This window comes from Chamaea fasciata, unplaced genomic scaffold, assembly GCF_029207755.1.
Source record: "Chamaea fasciata isolate MVZ Bird 193981 ecotype frontalis unplaced genomic scaffold, bChaFas1.0.hap1 SCAF_5, whole genome shotgun sequence".
Classification (NCBI taxonomy): domain Eukaryota; kingdom Metazoa; phylum Chordata; class Aves; order Passeriformes; family Sylviidae; genus Chamaea; species Chamaea fasciata.
The window spans coordinates 22,793,343-22,817,705 of NW_027094090.1; the positions used below are offsets into that span (position 1 = coordinate 22,793,343).

The 24,363-nt window shown below is 38.4% G+C and overlaps 1 protein-coding gene across 3 annotated transcripts in view; it reads left to right on the forward strand.

Moving 5' to 3' along the window:
* Positions 1-24,363, forward strand: part of TSPAN12 (tetraspanin 12) — a 40,515-nt gene that overhangs the window by 10,575 nt on the left and 5,577 nt on the right. For 2 of the 3 annotated variants that reach the window (XM_066183031.1, XM_066183032.1), the window contains exons 3-7: positions 872-954; positions 1,581-1,716; positions 15,723-15,797; positions 20,039-20,146; positions 22,981-23,124. In XM_066183031.1, the coding sequence (XP_066039128.1) occupies positions 872-954; positions 1,581-1,716; positions 15,723-15,797; positions 20,039-20,146; positions 22,981-23,124 (546 nt within the window). The remainder of the gene's footprint in view (positions 1-871; positions 955-1,580; positions 1,717-15,722; positions 15,798-20,038; positions 20,147-22,980; positions 23,125-24,363) is intronic. The other variant, XM_066183033.1, reaches the window with a different exon arrangement.

Genomic DNA, 24,363 nt, shown 5'->3' on the forward strand with positions numbered 1-24,363 from the left:
CATGAAACTGAGTGAGAAGTGCCTTGTCCTCTAGCAGTACCTCTGCTACGGCAGCAGCAGCGCTGGTGCTGTCACAGTGTGGCAGGTTCTAAATGTGTTGTTTGGGTTTGGCTTCTCAAGGAAATCAGAGGGCAGTGCTTCTGGTAAGTTCCAGATGTGCTAAAGTGTACGATGGCATCAGGTGACAGAAATCCATGTCTGCTGAGGTGGTGGCAATTCTAGGTGGGCTCAGTCTTGGGGATTTACTTGTTGTGGGAGCAGTCCTGGTGAAAGTGTAGTGGCTTTATGCCTACGAAGTGCCTGACATGTTAGGTACCTAAATGCTTTATATGGTTTATAATTGAAATGCAGTTAGTTTTATTTTCATTTTATGGTTCAGGAAACTGAGACAGTGTACATGGTGTGACTCTGTCTGAATGAGCAAGAGAATCAGATTCTTCTAAATTTAACCCAAAGATAAATCTCCTCTCTTGAGTATCAGGACTGTTGTATCAGATTTTTCTTCACTAGCTGTGTACTGAGCATGGCTTCTTGGTTTCATGCAGACTGATATGTATCACTTGTGAGCCCTGAAGAGTCACTGATTTTAGCAGTGTAAGCCCTCCCTGTTGTTTCTGTGGATGTTGTGCCTTGGTGGGATAGGAGCCAGCAGTAGCATCACTGGGTGGAAAAGATTATTGTCACTGGCACTCTAATACTTGGGCAACAAACCAATTCTAAGCACACAGAAGTGCAGTTTTGGAGACAGTATGTTGTTCAAATAAATGAATGCATGAAAGATGTTAGTGATGATTGATCCTCTACTTATATTATGAATGATCTTGCAATTTGCATTAAGCACACGATGAATAACTTAATGTTTTCTTTTTAGTTGATGTCCATCAGCATATTAGGTGTTTCTGCTTGGCTGAGAGACTACCTGAATAATGTTCTCACTTTAACTGCAGAAACAAGGTAAAGCTTTAGTTAAACTTTTAATATGTGTGGGTTACTGATTGGGATAGATGATGTTCATTCTGTGTGGTAAGCTTCTTAATTAGGATTTGTAGAATTGAGAATCTTTCAGTTAAACTAATCATTGTTTTATTGGAAGGTGCATTTTTTTTGCCACAGTTTCAGGCATCAGTTGAAATTAGAAAAAGGGAAACGATAGCATTTCAATCCTGTGCTTTTCTCTTCTGTCAGGGATCAATTTTTGGCTTGTTGACAACGTGTAATCAGATTATATTACTGTTTAGTTTTGAATACTTAATTCAGTCTAGAGATTTAGAAATTCTATTAATTTTATTACAGCAATGCTTATGAGCCCTGGTGATAGAGCAGGGCCTCTTTGTGCTGCATACTGTGCAAGTGCAGGGCAGGAAGATTACCTTCACTCCTGAGAGGTTTTGGACAATGCAACTTGTCGTACCCAAATGCAGCATTTGACTTTAAAACCATGTTGAAGAGATTTTTGTGTAAGGTGCTGGAAAGAATGCATCTGCTAATCAACCATTTTCTTCTTAATGACTGTATTTTTTTTCTTTTGTATTTTTTTTTTTGATTGTGCTTTTTTGATTATTGTTCTGGTTGATTTTTAGGGTGGAGGAGGCTGTCATTTTGACTTACTTTCCTGTGGTCCACCCGGTTATGATTGCAGTCTGCTGTTTTCTCATCATAGTTGGAATGCTGGGATACTGTGGAACGGTGAAAAGAAATCTGTTACTTCTTGTCTGGGTATGTTTCATAACTTCTGTTTTGTTTCAGGTGTGTTAGGTTTTAATCCACAGGCACTAGATAAATACTGATTATATTTTTTTACCCTGTTGAATTACAGTATCAGTGAAGAATTGTAATTGCAAAGCACGCAGTAGGAAATTATTTATTGCCTAGATTGCATTATGCTGTGACTAAAAGACAAGCAGTGTCTCAGTTTCAAAAATTCACTTCATTTAGTAGAGGAATTGCTGAAAGGAAAAAACCTCTTCAGTACTAATAATTATAGGGGCGTGAGTCTGCGTACTCTGAAATAAACCCATATGCTACTGTTTTGACTCCTAGCTATGCAATAGCTTCCTAACATAGGCTTTGCTTTATTCCATTGTTGACTGTGTGTGTAAAGTAACAGCACTTGTAGCTGACTAAAATTAATTCTGAGTATGTTCAGAAGCTTTGTCTTCTCTTACATGGATGTGGAATTTTGCAGTTGCATTTGGTTGCAAGCTAGTTTGAAAATAAATTCGAAGTACCCATCTTTCCTTCATTTGGAGAGTATATGACTGAGCTGACAGCAGCTGAAATGTAGTAGTCTGTCCTGCACAAGGCTTTGTGTACAGTTCAACTGTGATGTAGCTTTGACTGCCAAGGGGGCCAAACACCATATACTTTGTCTGGAAGTCAGTGAATTAGAGGATAATTAAAAAAACAGTCAACCAAAAAAAATGCCGCTCCAACAAAAGCCCATCAAGTTCACATAAATCTTAAAGGTTTGGAGTTAAAATTTTTAGACTGTTGGCAGTCCTGAAATCCAAGAGTCCCATGTATCTGTATGCCCCTTAAAAGTAGCATAAAAAAGAGCATTAAAAAATTCAGCATTAGAAGTGCTGTAGCTCATTGCATAATTGGACTCTGCTTTTTGACTTGAGGATAAGCACTCTCTAGGTCCAAGCACTCTCTAGGTCCAAGGGAGTGGAAGCAATGGATGGGAAAGAGGTGGATCAGACTTGACTACTGTAATTGCAGTAGGAGAAAGTGGACAGATAGAGCCCTTCAGCTCTTGAGAATATCCAGACTACAAGTAGACTTGGGCTCCTGCTGTTTTTTCACTGCAGTATATGTTGGGTTCTCACAAGAGTGCATTCAGTTGAATTTTTCTTGTGGATCCATGCAGGCTTAAGTATATGACACCTCACAGATTTTGTACAAAATGTCTGTAAAACACCATAAGAAATTGGCTGAGATTTATGGAACCTTTGCTTTTCAATAATAGAAATATTCTAACTGCGGAGTAAACAGTTGCAAAACTGTACTGGGGTTTTGTATTAAAATGTCTCTTTTTTTAAATTATTATTTGAGAGGGTTGGAGAAAGCTTTATTTGATATTTCCAGCTGAATGTCTGGAACAGAAGTGTCCCTCAGTTGCAAGAGGGCAGTGCTGTTTCTCGTTTTGGATATTTTGTTCAGTTTGTATGCAATGTGAAGATTATTCTTCCAAACCAATATTGTTGGGGAAATCTCTCATTTAAATCTGAACATGTTAGAGTAACAGAATAATCATGCATTTTTTATTTCTAGATCTTTGTAATGTTTAAAGCAATGGAAAGAGTATAAGATTACTTTCATAATGTGTTCTTTATTTTGTAGTGGTGGTAGTTTTTAATACTAATTAAATTAATTAAAAGGTAAAAACAACTATATGAAGCAGATCAATGCCACGTAGTATCTGGGGAAAGAAAATATTACTTTTGGTATAAACTTAAAAAAACCACACCTCACTATTTCAAGAGATAAGGAGGTTAAAACTAGTTCTGGCCTTTGGTTTATTTACACTGCAAGTGAAAAGAAGAAATAATTTATAGCCTTTAGTACCATCTGGAAATAAATCATTTGAAGTGTGTTTAGACAGTCAAGTTACACTAAATCAGAGCAAGACATTTCTATCATTTTATGTTGCCATATTTCATTTTCAGGAGCTTGAGATTTGCTCTTGCTAAAAAAATCTGATAAGCAAAACAAAATTATATCTTCCTAAGTGTGTCATTGTCTCTGATTGTTAAATGAATGCAGTTATGGTATACCATACAGAAGTATGCAGACATAAGTCAATGCTTCATTCATCAGACTAATCAGAAAACTGATGGATCAACAAAATGAGCTTTTGTTCAAGCAGATGAACTAAATGAAAAAAAACCTTAATGTAAAACATTAACAATCTCTTCAGTCATGCTTTTAGTCTTCTTTTTGAAGTACATGAAAGCCATAATGATGGCATGCACAGATATTTGGAGACAAGTCTTGACGTTCCTGGCAGCATGCTCAGTGCTAGTGCTGATGTTAATTGAAATGGGTTTTTGGAAAGTGTAATAATGTGTAAAGACAGTAAAATAGGTAGAGTGTTCAGTTTTAATACATTTGAATACATAATCATTTTCATTTGTTTTTGGAATTTTGTCTTGCATTTAAGTGCTTGAAACCTTTCTGTCTTCACAGGGAGACATAAGTATGCATCAAACTCATGTTTGCCCAGCTTAATAGTAAGAAAATGTAAAACCTAAGTCTTCTGAGGACTGCTCTGGACTTTTGTAGAACCAGCATTTTAAAACTATGATCATTTTATTTTAATTATTTCAGAAGTATGTCCTGAAGGGTAGTTGGTCTAAGGAGTCCATGTCTACCTTCAGTTTCTATAATATTTTTTTGTGTGTGTGTGATTGACCAACATCCTCATGTAGAAGTAGGTGTGATGCCAGCTTAAAGTGAAGATCTGAGCTCTTCCAAGTCGCTGGCTTCAATGCATGAAAAGTGCAAGGTTGGCTAAGTAGAGCCCTGGTTTTATGGTGGTTGGCACAGTTCTTTCAACAAGATTGGTTCTGGATTTGAAAAAAAAATACTCTGCCTGTCTTCTTCTAAGGTTCTGTTTTGGATTATTTTCAAAGGTTTTCGTGCACATTGCCTAACTGAAAAAACCCCAAAACCTTACAAAGTGCATATATTCTTTAATAATAGTAACCCTAAGGATGTGTGATGGTTTGGTTTTTTTTTTTTTGGTGGATTTTTTCGGGTTTTTTTTGTTGTTGTTTGGTTGATTGGTTTCTTTCTTTGATTGGTCTTTTATTTGGTTGTTGTTGGGGTTTTTTGTTTGTTTGCTTTTTGGGTTTTTGGTTTTTGTTTTTTGTTTGTTTGGGGCTTTTTTTGGGTTTTTTTTTGAGTTCTTGTTTCATTAAAATAACAAAAATAAGCACTGTTGCTTTACAAGAAGAGCTTTATGAAAATCCTACTGTAAAATACTTCCTGGCTGAAATTTTCATTGCAAGTTCTTGTATTTTTAACCATGACTTTTCTGTAACTGCAGAACATTCCAGCAGCACAGGATTCAAATTTGTCTGTGTATGTTTTCACAAAGGGGAAAACTGTTAGAAATGTTTGATGGTCAGCGGGGCAAATCCTGCTACTGATTTTTGTCAGTAATTGACAGAGTAATAGATATTCCTCAGAGCTAAACTTTGTTAGACCCTGTTGGTGTGTGGTTAAACAGCCTATTAATTCAGTTGTGGTGGAACCTGGTTATAAATTGCACCCTGGTAGACTAAATGATGTATTGAGTTGAAACACAACCAGACAAACCATCATTAAACTCGTGGTTTCTGTGAAGTCTCTCTAAAGAATGCTGAGATACTGTTGACTGTATCACCACTTGCGGCAAATTCTTCTATACACAGGTACCCACTTCAGTCCATGTGGATGCAGGGGTGATAAGGGTGATTAAATTTGGACATCTGCTATATTGCAAGATACCAGTAACTGCTAATGTTTTCTTCCTAGAAGGCATTCTTACTCTATGTGAAATGTTAGCTGCTTTACAGTACCACAGCATCAACTGTTCTGTAGTACTTACGACTACAGTTGGCAGGAATTAATATGAGACTTTAGTGATAACAAATTTTGTTGTCTGTTTTTTTTCCCCTTTTTGTGGCAGCAGGTGTTTCTGCAGTAATACATAGTATAGGTTGTTTGCTCTGTAGTAATAGAGGGTATTCGTTCCTATCCACGTGGACTCTTAGCACAGTTACAGCTGCTCCAATACCTTGTACTAACATTTGGCACTGGAATTGTTATTTACCAACCAGAAGTATTTCTAAATTTTTTATATACCAAGCATTGAAGGGAAGAAACAACTAACAAACATACTTGGTGTAAAACTGTGCAGTTTATTATTAAGCTGGACAGACTGAGTTTGTATTTTGTGACTTTTATCAACAGCCCATTTACAAGTATGGTCTGAGTGGGAAGAAGACAGAAATTCACAAGACAGGTTGGCCTACCTTGTTTGAAAGACTGGTTTAAATGTGTTTATAATACTGTAGTTCAGTTTTGATGAGAAGCCAGCACTCTGCTAAACCTCTGTTTCAGATAGCCAGTGAGTAACTGAGAGGCTGGACATTTAGCTTGCATTCTGAAGAGCTGCTTATTTGATGTTCCACTGGTAAGAGAAAATACACTTCAAGTTCACCAATTTTTATGATACCCCTGTAGTTTCAAATATGAGCAACTTTCTCAAAAAAATGAATTTTTTTGTTCTTTCCGTATTTCTAACTTTGAATTCAAAGGTAAACTGCTGGAGATGGTGCCTGTACTAATTACTATACATCTTCTTGCCTTGAAATGGAAGGCAAGTGTCTTTACTATTTAGATCAGGATTTTTAAGGTTCAAACAAGTTGTTCGATTTTGAGATGGATTTTGGTGATGGCACAGTGTCGCCACAGAGCTAAGCCAGGGTTTGCAGGAAAGTGTGCACTCTGTAGGGCTCCCATCTCTGTGGAGGGGAGTACATTGATCTGGGGTTCAATGCCAACCTCTCTATCTGCATGGTGTATTTTGTTGACCTTGTCTTCCCTGACATAAATAAATCCTTGCTGTGTATGTCCTTAAAAGACTTTTTCAAAGGCAACTGCTTTGAAACAGTGCCAAATTTCCTTAAGTGGGAGGGGGAGCCTACCGAGGAGACATGAATCGCTTGGCCGTGTGGGATACTGGGAGTTGTGTAGCCATGAAGATGCTGCCTGCAGAACACACAGCGAGTAAGAGCAGCTGTGTGTTTGAGCAGCGTGGGGGAGCATGACAGGAATTGAACTGGGGGGAATGTCCAGGTCTTCTTGCAAGTACTTGACTTAAATCCAAATGTTTGCTGTGATCATGGTGATGATCTGCTGCTTTCATCCAGGCACTGAGCAGCTGCCTTGAATGCTCAGCAGTGCTGCAGAGGCAATGCAGCACTATTTGGTGCCATTATCCAGCAACTCCAAGTAACAAGAACTGTCTGGCTTCTTGAGGGCAGTTCAGGGAAATGCCTTTGACTTAGGACAGCAACGTTGAATAGTGCCATTAGAAGGCCATAAATTTTAATTCTTTTCTGTATATTTCTTTGATAGTGAAGAGACATTTGCTCATGCTTTAGGAAAGAGACACATGCTTTAGTTAGGAAAGAGTGCTGAAAGGTAAATATCTATTGACAGTAGTCATTTCATGGTTCCAGTGTTTTCTGCATGACTCGTGCCGCCTGGACTCCTGTGCCACGCTTTTTACTGCATGCTGTGCTTTCAGGCTCATCTGATGGGAGGTGACTACTTTGTTCCTGGGGACTTAATCCCTGAAGGTTCATTTCACTGGGTGTCACTGTCTTTGGCCTCATGATCCTTTTGGAGCAAGCCTTGTGGCTCCTTTCTTCCTTGTTCCTGTTTTTCCTTATTCCTGCTTGTTACTGCTGCTTCCCTCCAAGTTCTTGAAACTCATTGATACCCAGGGCAGTAGAAGAGAACGAAACAGCACCAGAACTGAAAGGAGCTCTGGGATAATGTTCCCAGGTCAAAAGAGGAGGGAAGACATTAGTAAAAGGGTTGGTGAAGTGATGGATGTGGGTACCACAAAACTATAGAAAAGACAGGGACTGATCTGATCGAGGCACTGGGCTTGTTGAAGGGTAGAGAGTTTTGAGTGATTCCAGAATGGGAATGAAGGCTGCTTCATCTTGGCTGAGAAAAGATGGGGAGCTGCTGAGATAATATATGGTCTTGCTGCCATAGTGTGATTGTTTTTTTGGGGTTTTTTTTCCCCTCTGTACTTTCCAGCTCCTTTCTCATTGCTTGTTTGCCCACGTTTTTTTCTCTGCTGAAATGAACAGGAAATGGCAGAGGTTCCTAAGAGTGAGGAAGGAATATATGAATCCACAAAGCCTAGCCAAATCTCTGTGTCTTGTCTGAGACACAGCCCAGTCCCACTGGTGGTGTATGCCTTGCTGCTGTTGTTCAGCTGCATTCTTGCTGCCACAAACTGAGTATGGAGTGCATGTCCTGTCAGGTAAATTGATCTTTTTCTTGTTGAATCATACCCAACCACTAAGGCACTTTGCTGTGTCCATGGGGGCTGCAGTGTAGATTTTAGATCATAAGAGCATTTCTTCAATCAAAATGTTGATTGTTTGAAGTGTCTTGGGGCATGCTGAAGCAGAGTTGTGTATCAGCACCAGATGGGTCTATTTTACAAGGAAAAAGGGTTTTCTTGACCAAGGAAACATTTTTATGGTGTGAATTTTCTTGGCAGAAAATAAAGAGCAGGTAGACAAATGAAGGAGGCTGTTTTTTGAAAAATCTATGCAGAATAGGAAACTTTAGGTTTTGATATAAATCTTATGAAATAGGGGAAGAAAAAGGGGAAAAGGAATGTGACAAGTCTTGAGAAAATCATGGTCTAATGTCTTCACACATGTCCTGTTTAACAGTTTACCATGACCTTGCAATAACCCTTTTTTTGGGAAGTTCACTGATGTGAGATAATTGAACCCTTAGCAAATAAATCCTAATAATTATTTTAAATGTGTAGATGCTTATTTCCAAAGTAATACTAGTTTACATATATAATCAAAGATAACTATTAAAGCAGAAATTTACAACTGGTGAAGACTATCCCACAGAAGAATCAGGGTTGTGAACAAAAATCTAACCATTCATAAATAATTCTATTTAGTTTTTAAAAAAACAGATGGCTTAGTAAAAAGAACTTGTATACATAGCTTTAAAAACTAGAATGTTTGTTGCCATAACAAAAAAATTAAAAATTACTTACAAAGTTTTACAAAAGAGAGGTGTACTTTGGAAAGATAGACTTTGAGACATTTTGATAAAATTTTGTGCTCTGGGAAACAAAATCTAAGATAATGGAGATAGTCGATCCTTTTTTTGTGAAATGTATTTATTTTGAAGAACTGGATAACATTCTGTAGCTTATGTTGCAAGTTGATGGTTTCAGCTCATTTCCCTGTTGACTTTTGGCTGCCTCTCACAAATTTCTGTGTTGTCAAGCAAATAAACCAAATTTAAAATCAAGATGACTAATGGACTGTTAATTCCTAAAGGGCAGGGCTGAGGGTGCAGGGGAGGGAGGCAGGGGAAAATGTGTGCTGCTGAAGTGGATAAACAGGATGTCAGTTTTCCATGCAGCTTGTCTGCCTCCATTTAATGAGGGTTTGCTCCATTTTTCAAAAAGATAGCTGGATTAATCATTAAAATAACCTTGTTAGCTTGTAAACTGACAAAAATAACAGGAACCGTAGCTTCTTAGTTATTGAAGGAGGAAGGACTTGTTACGTTTTACACAGAACAGTTCTGATTCCTGTTGGTGATCCGGTGGTGGTGGTCATCTGAGGTTTCCCAGGGGGCAGAGAGATGTTTGGATGGCTTGCATCTTAGAAGATCAAGGCTGATGCTCTTAGGCTGTTAGCCATTTATAAATGCTATGCATAACTCTGAAAATCTGCTGGCATTTGCTTTACATACCATATTCTCTGGTCTTTTAGAGGTTATGGTAAGGTTTCATTCTGCAGCTGCCCTCCTGGAATTTCCTTCAGCTCCTGCCCTTTCCAGAGCTTTCTTCACCTCTAATGCCACATGGAACAAGTTGCTCAAGACAGCAGTGTGAGACAGCAAGTCTGAGGAGAATAGAGTTGTTGATCAGCTACTCTTTGCTCTGGCATAAGGCCTTGGTTTTTTCTTGAGTCTGAGGTGGGGAAAATGGGTTTTATATCTTCTGGGAGAAGAGTGTTTGGGAGGAGGGTAGTAAAGATTGAAAAAAAAGCTGTTTATGAAATAAAAGACAAGTGATGTGAATGATGATTCCTTAATAAGTACACCTTTAAAGAAAGGTGCATTTGCTCAGAAAAGTCAGGATTTCTACAGTCTTGTGGAAGAGGGTCTCTGAAAGGTCCCCATGCTCTCTCATTTCTGCACTATATTGCAACTTCTGGGTCCAGTAGTTAGCTCCTGCCTGCCACTGCCATTTGCTTTCATATACAGAATGCATTCTTGCTTTCTCACTGGCTGGAAGTGGGCTTAGGAAGTCAGTATTTTGACTATGTTGTGTGTTGGGATGTATTTGTTCTCTAGGGATTTATTAATAGATGATGAAGTCTCCTCAGGTTGAGAGTAGTTAACTAGGAAGCTGTCAGAACAGAAGAGCATGATGCAACACAAAACCAAGGAGGTCTGAGTGAGGAAAAGATAAACTAAACCATTCTTGTACCTTTCTAGTTCTGATGAGATTTGAGTTGGCACAGAACCCTGTCTCTGTTCACATTCATAGCTCTTGCTTCCAAATCACACTTGCAAATTGCCAACAAAACAGTCACTGGTATGAGTGTTATATATGTATCAGCTGCTTGCTGATGCCGCGTTTCATCGGTCATTGGCAACAAATTACTGAAGCCAGTTTTTTCACTCAGTGGCAGAGTGAAAAAACAACTGGAAAAAACTCATCATTTCCAGAATATATATGGGTACATTCAGCTTTGTAGTACGGCAGCTCTTACCTGCTTGAGTTGCTTGGCAGCAGAGTGCCATAGTGACTTGATTACTAAATATCCCAAGTCACCAAATTTCTATTAGAATTCCTGGTCTTAGCTTTGTTTCTGACACAATGTTCGCACAGGGTTCAGAAGGGCATCCTCAAGAGGACAGTCATGCAGGTTGTGTTTCTGTGCCAGTGGGATCATCATGGTGGCTGAAGTAGGGCACTGGCTGTTGACATTGCCCTGGCTGTTGCACTGAAGGAAACTACTGTAGGGCACTAGAGTTTGAACTCAAGTTTTCCTTTGCTAAATGTAGTTAGAATTCAATATTTCTGCTGTGAAAAAATCTCAGAGAAGAATTTAAAATCTCGCTCCATGTACTGTGTTTTCCTGGTGTTCTCCATCATCCTGTTGCCATGTTAGTAACAGAAATTCACCTATTGCCTGAAAAGCATAGACAAATTACATTAGGTTATTAATAGCAGGTATCATATGGGATATTCAACACAAAATCTCTAGAACTACAGTAACAGTTTTATATTACAAGTCTGCAAAAGATTACTTCATGCTTTACATCCTTCCCTAAGCTGCCCACAATTGCAACAAAAAATCCTGTACTCTGCAGGTTGGAAAGCCATGATGGAGAGATTTTATGTTGGGAGACGCTAAATGTGTATGGTCTTTGCTATTACTCTCTGAACAGAATGAGAGTTGTTGGAAAAAAACCACATTTTAAACAAATGTAAAATGCCTTAGATTCAGTAATAGTGATTTTGTGCTTGCATTTGCTATTTTTGTGTTTTTATCTAGGTGATTGAGATGATCAAGAAAGAAATACGTTTCTGGAATATATTTGATGGTGGTGGACATTAGCTTAATTTGGTAGAACAAATTTAATACCAAAAAAACCTGTCATAATTTACTTAGGATAAACTAATTTTGTAATTTAGTTCTTAGTTTTTAGCCTTAGATGGAGAGATAGGAAGACATTTTGCGCATATGTCAGGACATATATGCTCCATGTATGAAGCACTGGCATACATGGGGCTTGTACCCTCTTGTGGGGTGCTACTGTGGTGTGCAGAAATTTTATTCAGACTAAAATTTTGGATTAAATTTATACAGCATATACAGATCTTTATAAAAATAGGTTTTAATGACTGATCTTTAATACATATCTGAATGTATGTTTTTTACTGCTTTATCAGGTTCTGATGTGCAGATAAGTATTTGAATTAGGACAAATTATACAATTGTTCAATACTAGTCCCTGTGTTTTGGTTTGGTAGGTGTTGGCTCTGTTTTGTTTTTGGTTTTTGTCTTTACTTGAATGGTTACCTCCCTTCTGTGGCTGAAATTCGTCATAACGGGATTTACATTCACTATCCCCCTGTCTTTTCTGTCTTATATATGAATTCCATGTAGATGTGAACTTGGGGTTATTTGACTTGTCCAGGAGCAAGAGCTCTATGGAGGGTGTTACAAGTTGCAGTAGGTGAGTATAAGCTGGTAGCATCTCTGCACTAGTAGGTGGTATTTCAGTGTTGGGATTCCGTGCTGTTGTTGTGTGTGGTTTCTGCATTGGAGGTTTCAGGATTTGAATATTGACTGTGGTCACTTTGACAACTGTACCACTTGAAGAGTATTCCAGCAGAACAGGGTCTAGTGATTATGTACCGAGTATCTTTACTATCTTTCCTTGGCCCTTCATGCCTCTTCACATCTCTGAAACTGGTTTTCACAGTAATGACACTGTTTCTATTCCTACTTCTTGAATGTTTAGTCTCTTGCACAAGAAAGGCAGGAGAACATGATTCTCCTGAGCCCCCAGGTCCTTTGCCTCTCTTTCAGGAGTGATGAACTGGAAACAGAGTTGTTTAAGCCTTTGCAGTCTGTCAGTGCTACAAATCCAAGTGCTTGTGCAGTGTTCCAGGTATTAGATGAAATGTTCCTGTTGGAAAACTACTGCTTTACAGAGCTGCTGCCTCCCTTTCTTCTCCCTCCTTCCAGTCTGTGTCCTGTGGTAGAGCAGGCTTAACAAGGAGCTTGCAGGAGACCAGCTCCTGCTGACAACATCCATTTTACAGTGAAGGGATGCTAAGTTGAGTATCTTGGCCACAAGCATGATGTATGGAGCAGTAAATGGCTAATGCTTTATTTATTTTTAAGTTGGCAAGTATTTTTACTTTGATTTATTACTCTCTGAAGAGTGTTTTCTGCCAGCATTTCAGTCATTCAGCTTCTCTCAAGGAAGCAACATTTTAGGTTTTTCACAGTTTTGCTGGAGGAAATCCTTCAGTGAAACTGATGGGTTTGTAAAAGGATTAAGGCACCACTCCAATTTTCTGATTACTTCACATAGTCAGACTAAGGAGAGAATGATAGTGATTAGCAATTGCCTATAAAAGGGAAATGTTAAAAGTCTGTAGGATTTGCCTTGTAAAGGGTCTCAGGTTCTTAAAACAATCACAACTATGCTTTTATCATAGCTTGTAGATGTCTTTGCAAAGCTGTTCACTCCGTTATATTCTTTCCCCTTCTTACCCCCTCTCTGCCAAGAAAAGAAAAAAAGAAAGAAACAAAGAAACAGTAGAAAATATCTCAGCAATGGTCAAGAATACTCCTTGGGAGATGTTCTGTAGAAGGACTATCAGGGACCTCCTGGTGCAGTTTTGAGTGTGATACACAACTGGGCTCCTCAGTGAGTTACTCATTTTTATGACATGTAGCTACTCAGCCCACAGGAAGAAATGTTAAGCCTCCTTCAAAACCAAGTCCCTGTTTCTGGCAAGAACCAGAAGCGTGGAAGTGCAGGAAGATGCATTTAGCATTCAGACTCCTGTGGGAAATTGGGAGTAATACATTTAAATAATGGTTAGAGGATTTTCTGTCCCCAAAAAAACTTACATAAGAAATATTTGTTTTGCAAACCATTACACAGAGAGAGGTATAATACTCCCCATCAGTAGCAGAGAGAAACAACCTCCTGTGTGGAAGTTCAGTGTGCCTGCAGTCACTCAATTCAGAGCATGGCCTTTCATGTGTGTAAACTCACTGTTTTCTCTTTTATGTTATGGACAGAGAAGGGCTTTCTCAGGACAGAAAGCTTGATTCTGCAGTGCCCTGCTATGTCTAGATGTAGATACTCAGGAATGCTGCGTCCCTGGCAGTGCCAGAAGTGGTTTATGAGTGAATCTGGCTAAATAGTTTTCTGTCTTGGGCTGTATTCAATAATGGGAGAAAATATTGGGTTTGGCTCCTCTGTCTCCTACTACTGCCACAAACACTGTTAACTTACACACTGAGAAGGATGAGAAAGTTTCAAATGTTAAGCTTGATGAACGAATTAAATGTTACAAAGAACTGCAAATAAAGAGTTTTGCAGAGAATGGGATATGTACACCCCCAGATGTATCACTTCCACCACAGTTGGTGACTTTTTTATAAGATTCAGGGATGGCAGGCAGTCCCAAACTTGTTACTCAGTTGGAGTATGAACCCACTGAAATTTTTTTTGACAGCTGAGAAGTGAAATACACTTTCCGTTGAAACATTTAGTTGTTCTCCCTCTCAAAAATGTTGGTATTAGTCATAATGCCCTTAAACATTTTTATTTATAATTATTAATTAAAAGAGCATGTGGCACAAAAGCATGTGGTACTCTTTCCTGCTTTCAAAGTGAATACTCAGAAAAGTAGATTTCCATGTGTATTTTTTTTTTAAAGAACCCTTTGCATATCTACTAGGCACTGTAGCCTAGTAGATACATTGCATAGAAGCTCATGAGTTTTTTTTTAGAGAAGGCACCATTGTTCTTGAAAGGTGTGACTCATGTTTTTCCTCTTTTGGACCTTTGGAGGATGAACATTTTGAGTTTTGAAGAGCTGTACTGGAGCTCTGTGTGTGCTTCCAGGGTTGATTTTTATGGAAATGCAGTGTGTTGTTCTGCTGTAATGACTGTAAAGATGCAATGTAACATGAGGAAGACTAGTGAAACAGGAATATTTCTTTCAGTACCGTCTTTATTGGATAGGCCTTTGCAGGGGGAGGGTATAGATACAAGTTTCTTCTGAAAATTTACATGAATATTTTTACACACACTTCATATATCTCTCTGTGTGCATCTACAATGCCTAATTCAGGGAGTTAGATTTGGGGAGCAGATAGAGATTAAGGCAAGACCAGTAGCTGCCAAGGTAGCTCTGTGTTACTCAGTTCCAGACCAGATGAGTGAGAAAGTTGTTACATAGATGACTGTTAAAGCCTAACATTTATGGAATACTCTGTTTTAAACTGAGTAAATACATCTTATTTACCCATTAATAGAAAAAAAAATCACTTACCGTAAGTACATGCTTTTTGTCCTAAATAGATTTCAGAATGAAATAACTAAATTAAAAGCCATTTGGCATATATCCTACCGATGGAATTTATTTATATATTTATTCTATTCTATTTTATATTGTGATCGTGTTTCTTTGATTTTCAAATAAAATTAAAATGCATGAAGATTGTAGCTTTAAAGTCTTGTGTACTGAGAACAAAGGGAAGCTCGGTCCACTGACACAGAATAAAGTGTGGAGTCAAGAATGAATGAGAGTATACCTTTGCTTTAAATAAAAGATAAAGGGTTATTTTTAATAGGGAACACTAGTTAAAACAGCCTAAAGTTCCATGTAGCTTTATCCTGCAGTTCAGAAGGGGTTTGTTGATGCTATATAGAAGATACTCCCTCTCTTTTTAATTGCAGCAACCAGTTTTTCTTAAGCATCATTACCAAGGTCTGTACTTCTTCATTTACACTTGTATTTCCTTTTTTTTAAATAGTTCAAGGGTTACACCTTCTAATAGTAAAAGATATTTCAATTAATCTCTAAATATTTGCACAGTTAGACCTGACCTCATATACCTAAATTGCTTTGATAAGAATGTAGTTTTCAAGAAAGAAATGTCCCATGATCTTAGCTTTTATGAAGTTTGCTGCCTGAATCTTTCATATTTTGGTTTACAAAAATGTATTTCTGTTTCCACGTCTTAAATAATGTGATATTTTAGTAATAATTTCAGGTGTTCTTTAACTTTGAAAAAAAACCTTAACAATATTAAACTTTGAAAAGGTGGTTTGTTTTTTTTTTTTTTAATTTCAAAGAGGATAAAAAATGGTTAAGACCATTCTGTTTTCTGCAGTATTTTGGAAGCTTGCTTGTAATATTCTGCGTTGAACTGGCCTGTGGTGTTTGGACCTACGAGCAGGAAATAACGGTGAGTCAGAAAAGGGGGCTGCATTTTTTCAGCAGAAGAAATCTAAGTTTTCCATTAGCTAGCTGTTTTCTAATTGCTGTAGTGTTTATCTCTTCGTTATTCTGACAGTTTAATTTCAATTGATTGCCTTCATTTTAAACAGAGAATTCTCCTGGGAGAGCTTGTCTCTCTGGAAGGCCCAATCTGGGTTTCTCCCTACCCCCTTTATATTTGAGAGCCAAATCCTTGATCTCGCCCTGTGCCCCCCCCCCCCCCCCCCCTCCCCCCCACTATTTAAGAACTTAATTTTTCATTAAGTCTTGCTCAGGCAGGTTCTCACTGATATCTTTGGTATTTTTGAGGATGAATTATGAACTTCAGGCTTAAGTAAGGACTTTGGGAGAAGAGATGAGAGAATTTGAAGGGATTTTGTCCCAAAAGTTCTTTGTGTTTTAAAGAGCATACTACATTGTAAACAGACAGCATGTTCTTTCCATAGATGACTTACTGTCTGCTAAAATCTGCACACAGCCTCCACAAGCTATAAATGCCAGTTTTAAGCAAAACATGTCTTGACTATAAGACACTCTTCTGTAAACTTGTGAAGAGGTTTTATCTCTGTCCAGTTTTTATAACTGCACCAACCTTTAATTTTCAAACTGAGGACCTGTAACCATTATGTAAGAAAATAGATAAGTGTTGAGCAAATTAAACTGAAATCAAACTGCTGGCTGCTATATCCTTACGTCTTTACTCAGGCTGGTACATTTTTGTGAATAGAGGGATAAATATTTTTCTCTCAACTGCCAAGATATGCCCAATATAATGGTCTTTCCAACAGTGAATGACAATTATATTGCAGTAAGATGTGAGGTAGCTTTCTTGGTAATTACACAGTACTTGGACCAAAGGAATTTTTGGCAGATTTGAAGTCTGAAGTTACATAGCAGGACTTTGCATCAGAATTCATTCCCTTGCAGTACAGATTCCAGAGAGCTGTTCTAATATAATAGAGATTAAGGCTATTCCTTTACTTTAAATGTCAGCTTGCGTTGATTCATTTCAAAATTTGGAATACAGACAAGAGGCATTCTTCATGTTATGGGCACAGCTGCCCTCTGCAGGGGTTTTGCCAAGGATGACTGTTACAGCTAACATCCACTGTTCCACAAAATTCCTGTCAGTGGAAACTGCCTGAAATAACATACCGTTCACAGCACTGGAATATGAGTTTTCAGCCCTCACTATCTAGTTAGAAAACCTGAATTTATGGTGTGTTTTAGTCTGACCCCCAAGCATTTGGTTATCTGCTATGCTACTGAAACCCAAACCTAGGACAGTTTGATAAAGGCTGGCATAGCTCTGCCATATGTTATGTCACTGGTCATGCTGTTTCCATCAGAAGAAAACATGGTTGTCTGTTCAGCCCTTTGCTAAAGTAAGCAGCACTGGATTCCATGTCTGTAGCTTCTGCAGTGGGTCACAGCAAACACAGTTGCTCTTTTTTTGCTTTTTTTGTCTCTTTTCATCTCTCCCTATATAATATATATGTATTATTTAATTCCTCATCTCCTGAAATACTGGTTTGGGTTAGGTCTTTTTGGTTGTTGTTTTTTTGTTGTTTTCTCTTTCCATCTGACTTCTTACTATTCCCTTTGTCCTAACACTACTGCTCTTCGTGTGATGAGGTGGGTTTCTTGCTGCTGAGATCCATAGGGAATGTGGCAGTCTTGAAGAGAGCAGTTCTTTTTTAGTGATTCTTCCATACCTGTGCAGGTCATTCCCTATAATGTGCTTCCTCCTACTCAATAAAGATAAGACAATTCCTTCTTATAACCATAGAGTTGTCTTGATGTCATACTGGTTTCAGAGTAGCATTAAATCACATGAGCCCCTGGTGGGTTTCAGAGATCAGTTGACATTAGTGTAGGTGGGTGTGTAGTGTAGTGTGGGTGATGTTGTCAGAAATGTCACTGAGGCACAACTGCCTCTGCTGATCCAATATGCGCTTTCCTTGGTATGTGGACAAGTTGCTCTAAGAGTCCTTGCATAAACAGCTTTCCTTGCAGCTCATGATAGCTCTCAGCATGTAGTGTGCCTCATGACTAATTTATTCCACCCACAAGATTGAAAAGCCAGTGTGAGTCCTTGGCTTATTTAGGCATTGATCAAACTTTGATAGTCATTAGAAAAATAATAATGAGTAATTAGATCTCAGTGGCAGACTGAGCTTTATAGAACTTGAAGGTTGAAATCAGAACAGCATCTCTAGATTTTGTTTCTCTACATGTGAGTATTGGTGTGTAGTCAAACAAATGCACCTCAATCATGTATTACTGTGCACTACTGTGTATATGATCTGACAGGAAGATACTTAATAGCTACATCAGGGTACCTATTGCCAGTGCAGTTTTACCTGTTGGCATTCTTGAAGCAAACACACAGATTCTGAAATCCCTCCTTAGCTCCAGCATTCAAATTGCTTTCCTACAGTGAGGTTTAGATTGTTTTGCTTTGCTTTTAATTTCCTTCTCTCATTTCTTGGGTATTTTTTTCCTGCTTTCCATTGATTTCCTAAAGAAGTTGGATGTATTCTGTTGCAGACGTAACCTTAGAATGTGTTTAACTCAAATGAATTAATAAAAAAATAGTCTAGCAAATACAAGCTTAATTGCAGCACTATCAAATATTATCCAAAGAAAGCAGAGTGCTAGCTTATAATGCAGAGGAAAGCGAAATACATTTAGTACAAAAGTAAACTAATTGGTTATAGTGGCCCACGTAAATGTTTTTGATAGAAATATTTTGTGATAATGCTTTTACGTATTTTTAGTACTTTACTGGAAACGTATTTTTCATGTGAACCATCATGAGTTCAATGCAAAAATCTGCTAAGTGAAAGGCATGTTAAATTTTTGGGACCTTATTAATACATTAACAATATGAAGCTTTACTAGGGCATCAAAAATGTAGTATAACTTAGCAGTGGTAATGGAATGTTATCAAATGTTCCTATTTGTGTTATGGGTTCAGGCAGTCAGTGATTGGCTCTATATTTTTGCAGAGCATCTAGCACAATGAAGATCAGGTTCCTTGGGAAGTACTGTGCAAATTTTCTTTTCTTAGATAACATTTGTTGCTATTTACAGAATGCCTTTACTGTTAGCTTCAAATTGAATAGGAGAGTAAAGTCATGGCTGCTTGAGGAGCTGGGCTCCCCTCCCATGCGAGTGACAGCTGATATTGCAGTTGTGGTTTCTTTCACCACGACTATTAAGGCTGGTGGAGACAAGGCAAAACTCAGCATGGATGGTGTGTGGTGACATAGAGTGGTGACTGCAGTCTTCAGATCCTTGTTTTGTTTTGGCACACTGAAACTTGTGCTGCTGAATTGAAGTGAGGTTTTGATTTTAACTCATAACTTCACTGTATACCAGGTGCCATAGCACTTGCCTCTGTTTGATTGCATCAGATTGCTACCTGAGGTGTCATATTCAGGCAACGGAGTGCACCAGCACTTCACTTCTCAGTTGTCACAGTTGAAAGAAAAATATTTCAGGAATCCTATCAGAAGAAAAGATTTTTCACAAGGCTGTGAGTGTGTTTCGGCAAGTTACTGTAATGGAGTTCATTCAGGATACCTGCTTGCAGGACTCCAGACAAAGCCAGAAAATGACTGAAAAAACTCCAGGGAATTGAGAATTCATCTCAATTAATTTTACATACGTAGAAGTTAGACATTTAAATCAAAGTTTTTCACCTTAGACAGTGGATTTGAGACTTCAAGGGAAGGATTCATCTGCTCTGTTTAAATTATTTATCTTGAGATGATTTTCCCCATTTGGCTGCCTGTTTATTTCTATTATCTAAGACAACACCAGGGGGATACCTAAACTAGGGCAGACAAATACCATCCCTGATGACTTGGATGGGACTCAGCTCAAGTTTTATGCCGAGTAAAAAATCTGGTAATGATATAAATAAATTATACCAAGTCATCCCTGAATCTCTCCAAAATGTGACTGTGTTTCAGTGTACGCTAATTTGTAAGGAAAGGAAAATAACTTCTCCTTGATATTTTAAGAAAGGCTTGTAAAGTATTAGTATCATAAAAATTGCAACACTTGTTTTCCTGTTTTGTTTGTATACATAGTTATTTTAGTTGTTGCACTGGAAAGATCCCAGTATAGATGGAACCTGTGGGTTTGGAGCCGCAAGCCAACTCATCCACTCTGTGAGTCACTTCTCTCTCCTTGTTCCAGGTGCCAGTGCAGTGGTCTGATATGATCACGCTGAAAGCCAGGATGACCAATTACGGCCTACCTCGGTACCAGTGGCTGACCCATGCTTGGAACTTCTTCCAGAGGGAGGTAAGATGATAGTTAATTCATGGACTAAAGTAGTGCCTGCTCAGTGAGTGTTGTTTGCCTGACAAAGGAAAAGGTCTCGTTTTAAAGGAATAGGCAAATAAATGTAAGTTCATTTCATATGAAACATGTGTAGTGATTCTGTCTTTTAACATCACTTGAGACCCAGTTCTTTGGTTTTTGTAGGCCCTAAAGGTACTTAAACACCAAAACCAGAATGTTAATAAATTCATTTAAATTGCTAACATTCTCATATCCTTTTTCAGTAAGGTTAGGACACCAATACCTTTTAGGATTACTATAACATTAAAGGATATGATGTATGTAAAATTAAAAATCTTCAGGTAAAGTAAAATGACTGTGTCTATATGTTGTTTTAATATTGAACTGTGCTCCCCTTCCCATAGGCTCTGTTAGTTTCCTTTCATGGAGCTGTCATGGTTAAGATATGTTTAGCTGAAAAGGAATGGGAAAGGAAGTTTCCAAAATGATGCCAACACTGTCTCTTTGGCCGAGGTTTGTGAAAGTGATGAGGTTTTTATTTCCTTTGACTGGGGGGTGGGAAACAAACCGAAAAGCTTCCTTGTGTATTCACAGCTTTGCCCTTTAGCCTACTAAAATTCAGAACTGTTTTTATAGAATGAAGTCTTATGTTACAGAAACATGAAATCGCCCAAGGTAAAACCCATTAATTCCAAATATAACTCACGTGCAGGAAGAGAACTCTTTGAATGCCTGTCATTGTGCTGCCCTTGTTGAAATGTTGAAATGTATCATTGTTGCACAGATTTCCTGTTTATTTAAACATTTCCTGGCAGCACTTGGTTAGTCTGTATTTATACTAAAATCTGAAAGAAAGAGGTTACACACCAGCATCCCCATCCCTCCCTCCTGCGCCCCCCCCCACCCAGTCCCCTGCACCCGCCATCTGAGTGCTCTGTGAAACTGAGTAATTCTTAATATGCAGGTAGAGTATTTATGTCTGTTCTGTACCTGAGATGATATAATCAAATGGTCTCAAATCAATTTGCCTTGAATAGAGCTGGTATTGTATCTTGGTTTAAATGTATAGGTTAATTAAATTAAATATTGCCTCCTCTCCTTCTTGTTGTAGTTGTATCATAATGGCCGGCTATAAGATGACTATTAGTAATAAAACTTCAACTAAGCCTTAATTTTTGTAGGGGAGAAGAATTTCATTTAGAAGTTAGAATAAGTTTTAAGATTCTTCTTATGGCATCTGTGACTCGATGAATGATTTGGGGAACTGAGAAAGCTCTTTTACTGTTTCTACTTAATTGGTGGGCTCTCATTTATATTCCATCTACTCATGGTTTAGATGCTGGATATATGAGCCTGGTATGTGCTTTATGTCTGAATAAGCACTGTCTGAATGGCCCTTCTTCAGTCAGCAGAATTGTAATTACAGTTCTGTTACCAGAGGTTCAGCCCTGATCAGCTTGGTGTTCTTTCTTGTGTGTCTTTTAACATCTGAGGGAGATGGGAAATGTGTTCTACCCCAGTCCTCTTGCTGGTCTAGTATCAAAGTTGTGACTATGCTAAGGAAGATGGAAAGGGTCAGCTGAAGTCAGGAAAGAAGAACTGAGTGGGGGAAGAAAAGATACAAGAGTAAGAAAAGGGTGTTTAATGAGGTGGTCTTTGCAATTGCAATGAGGAGCCAAAAGCTTGAGCTTTCCCTGAAGTCCAGTGCTGGGAGGAATTTGAGTAACAAACCAATAGAAACTGAGACATAAGAGCTGTGGTAAAGACCGGAGAAGTGAGATTTTTAAGAGGACTGATGAATTAAAGGCACAGTGTGTGCCAGCATGTCGGGGCACTGATCTGCTTGATTGTGAACGTGGAGTACAGGAGAACCCTGGCTCTGAAGTGGGTAAAGAGGAGCAGCTGTGTTCCCAAGCCTGTGGATCAAAGGACTCAGGGAATTACTTACACTTAGGCTGGTCCTGGAGAATGTTCAGGCAGATAAAGGTAGCATCTTGTTTCTGCAGCAAAGCATCTTTTCAGTCATGTCAAGTCCACATCCAGTGCCAAATCAAATCTAATGTAGCTGCTTCACCCTTTCTGTGTGAAAGCAGCTGCTAATGTGGGAAACTGGTCATGTGGCTTTAAATCTCAGGGTGTGTTTTGCAGAGAAGATGACAGGTTGTTGGTCCTGGTGGGTTTTATAGCCAATTACAGCTCGTCTGCTTTGCAGCCAAACTTCTTATTTTTATGGTTGATTCTGTTGTAGTATTTATTTTAATGTGATACCCCTTCCTTCCATTTTCAGTTTTCCTTTCAGCTTTTGTGATTCCTATACATTTTTGCTTACTCTTTTATTTTTTTTTTCTATATTCAGGTAAATCTGTGCTTTTACTGTTTTCAGCAAATGTGTCTGTAGTTGTCCCCTTGCAAGAATAGTCCTCACTAGTACAACCTTTTTCTGCTACTCCTTTTAGCCACAGGTGTGCTTGTTCATTAGTCCCCATTTTGGCATGAAATTTTGGTAGTTCCTTGTAGTAAGGATAGAAGAATCCAGAGACAGGACAATTTCTGTGAAGCATCCTTTGAGGAAGCAGTTGGCATTTAAAGGACGGAGCAGTATTGTTGGCTGTTTCTGAAGTGTTCATTGGTCACTACATTACATTTTTCATGTCGCTTTTCTGTCAAAGTACAGCAAAACAAGGTACGGGGAAGCACTCATAGATGTTTTTAGTTCTATGTAAAATATTTTGAAAGTTGATATTAGAAACTTCATTAGGTTTTTTGATGATCTGATTTACCTATTGAAGAAGTATCATCATTATTGCTGATCTTGGCTAATCCTTCCTTTGCAGTTTAAATGTTGTGGCGTGGTGTACTTCACAGACTGGCTGGAAATGACAGAATTGGACTGGCCACCTGACTCCTGTTGTGTCAGAGAGTTCCCAGGATGCTCTAAGCAGGCACATCACGAGGATCTCAGTGATCTTTATCAGGAGGTAAGGAGAAAAAAAAGGATATATTGGAAGGTTTTGTACATTCTTCCTGATCCAGTAATTTTCCAAAATCATCATATGCAGTGCAATAGAGTAATTTTTTTCTAGAGTAATTGTGTTTATGGAAAATGTTTATGATTATTACTTGCTAATGCTGAAGCAGAGAGAGGAAAGAAAGAAGAACAGACCCACCCAGCCATCCTTACCTGGAAGTGAGATGAGTTAGTGGGAATGCAGTTAAAACCTGAGATGTGGTTAAACTTTGAAGACTTTGTTTTATATTGGTTAGGTTGGAGTTCAAATTTGTTCCAGTCCAAAAGTTGTAAATCAGGTGTGACATAATGTTCAGGCTCCATCCCATCAAGCTACTGCAGGGTAAGTGGAAGAGTACTTTAGTGAAAAGTACAGTGAGGGATGCTTGTGAGACTTCCTTTGGAAGATGAGAGCTCTCTTGTTAACAGGTCTCATGTCAGGAGACAGATAATTCAGTTGTTGTACTCTGAGCGTGCATAGAAACTTGTGAAAATACTCTTTCTACATTACAGTATGATCATTCAAAAATAATTACAAAAAAAGCCTTAAGGCAAGGACTTGTTTGGACTCGAAGTGGGTAAGGGAGATCATCATGGTAGTGAGATATGATTGTTTTTAGGGTTAAAATTATAAAAACAAGTAAATATGCTCTTTACTAAAACTCTGTTCTCACAAATATTGTCTAAAGTCACCTTTGTCTGAAAACTACTCTGTTAGCCACCATTCTTTTATGCCAGTAGATCTCTGAAGACCTATAATTGTACATTCGGTAACAGCAGAATGATCAACAGTCCAAGTAGTCCAACGGCAGACAGAAAGCTTGGCTCAATCACATAGTTGTGAGGATCTGAGAAGAGGTGCATTCTTCACTGGATTGCTTTTAGAGTAATACAGGATGCGTAGGAAGGAGGATGGGCCTTAGAATCATGCTTTGAGATGCTTCAGCATGAATGTTTCTTCAGTGGATGGTGTAGCTCTGCATTATGGAAGAGTACCCAAAATACGGTTTTATTTTTTCCCAGTCTCGGAGGCTGTTTAAAACCCGTTCTTACAAGAAACTATTGCATAGCTCTTGTTTAGGAGCTAGGGAGCAACACCTCTGAAGCAGACAGATCTGAATATTAGCTATTGCCAGGAAACAGTCAAGTTTTGGGGAAATGAATTTGTGTGATATTGACTCTATGAACAGACATTATTTAATCTAATCTG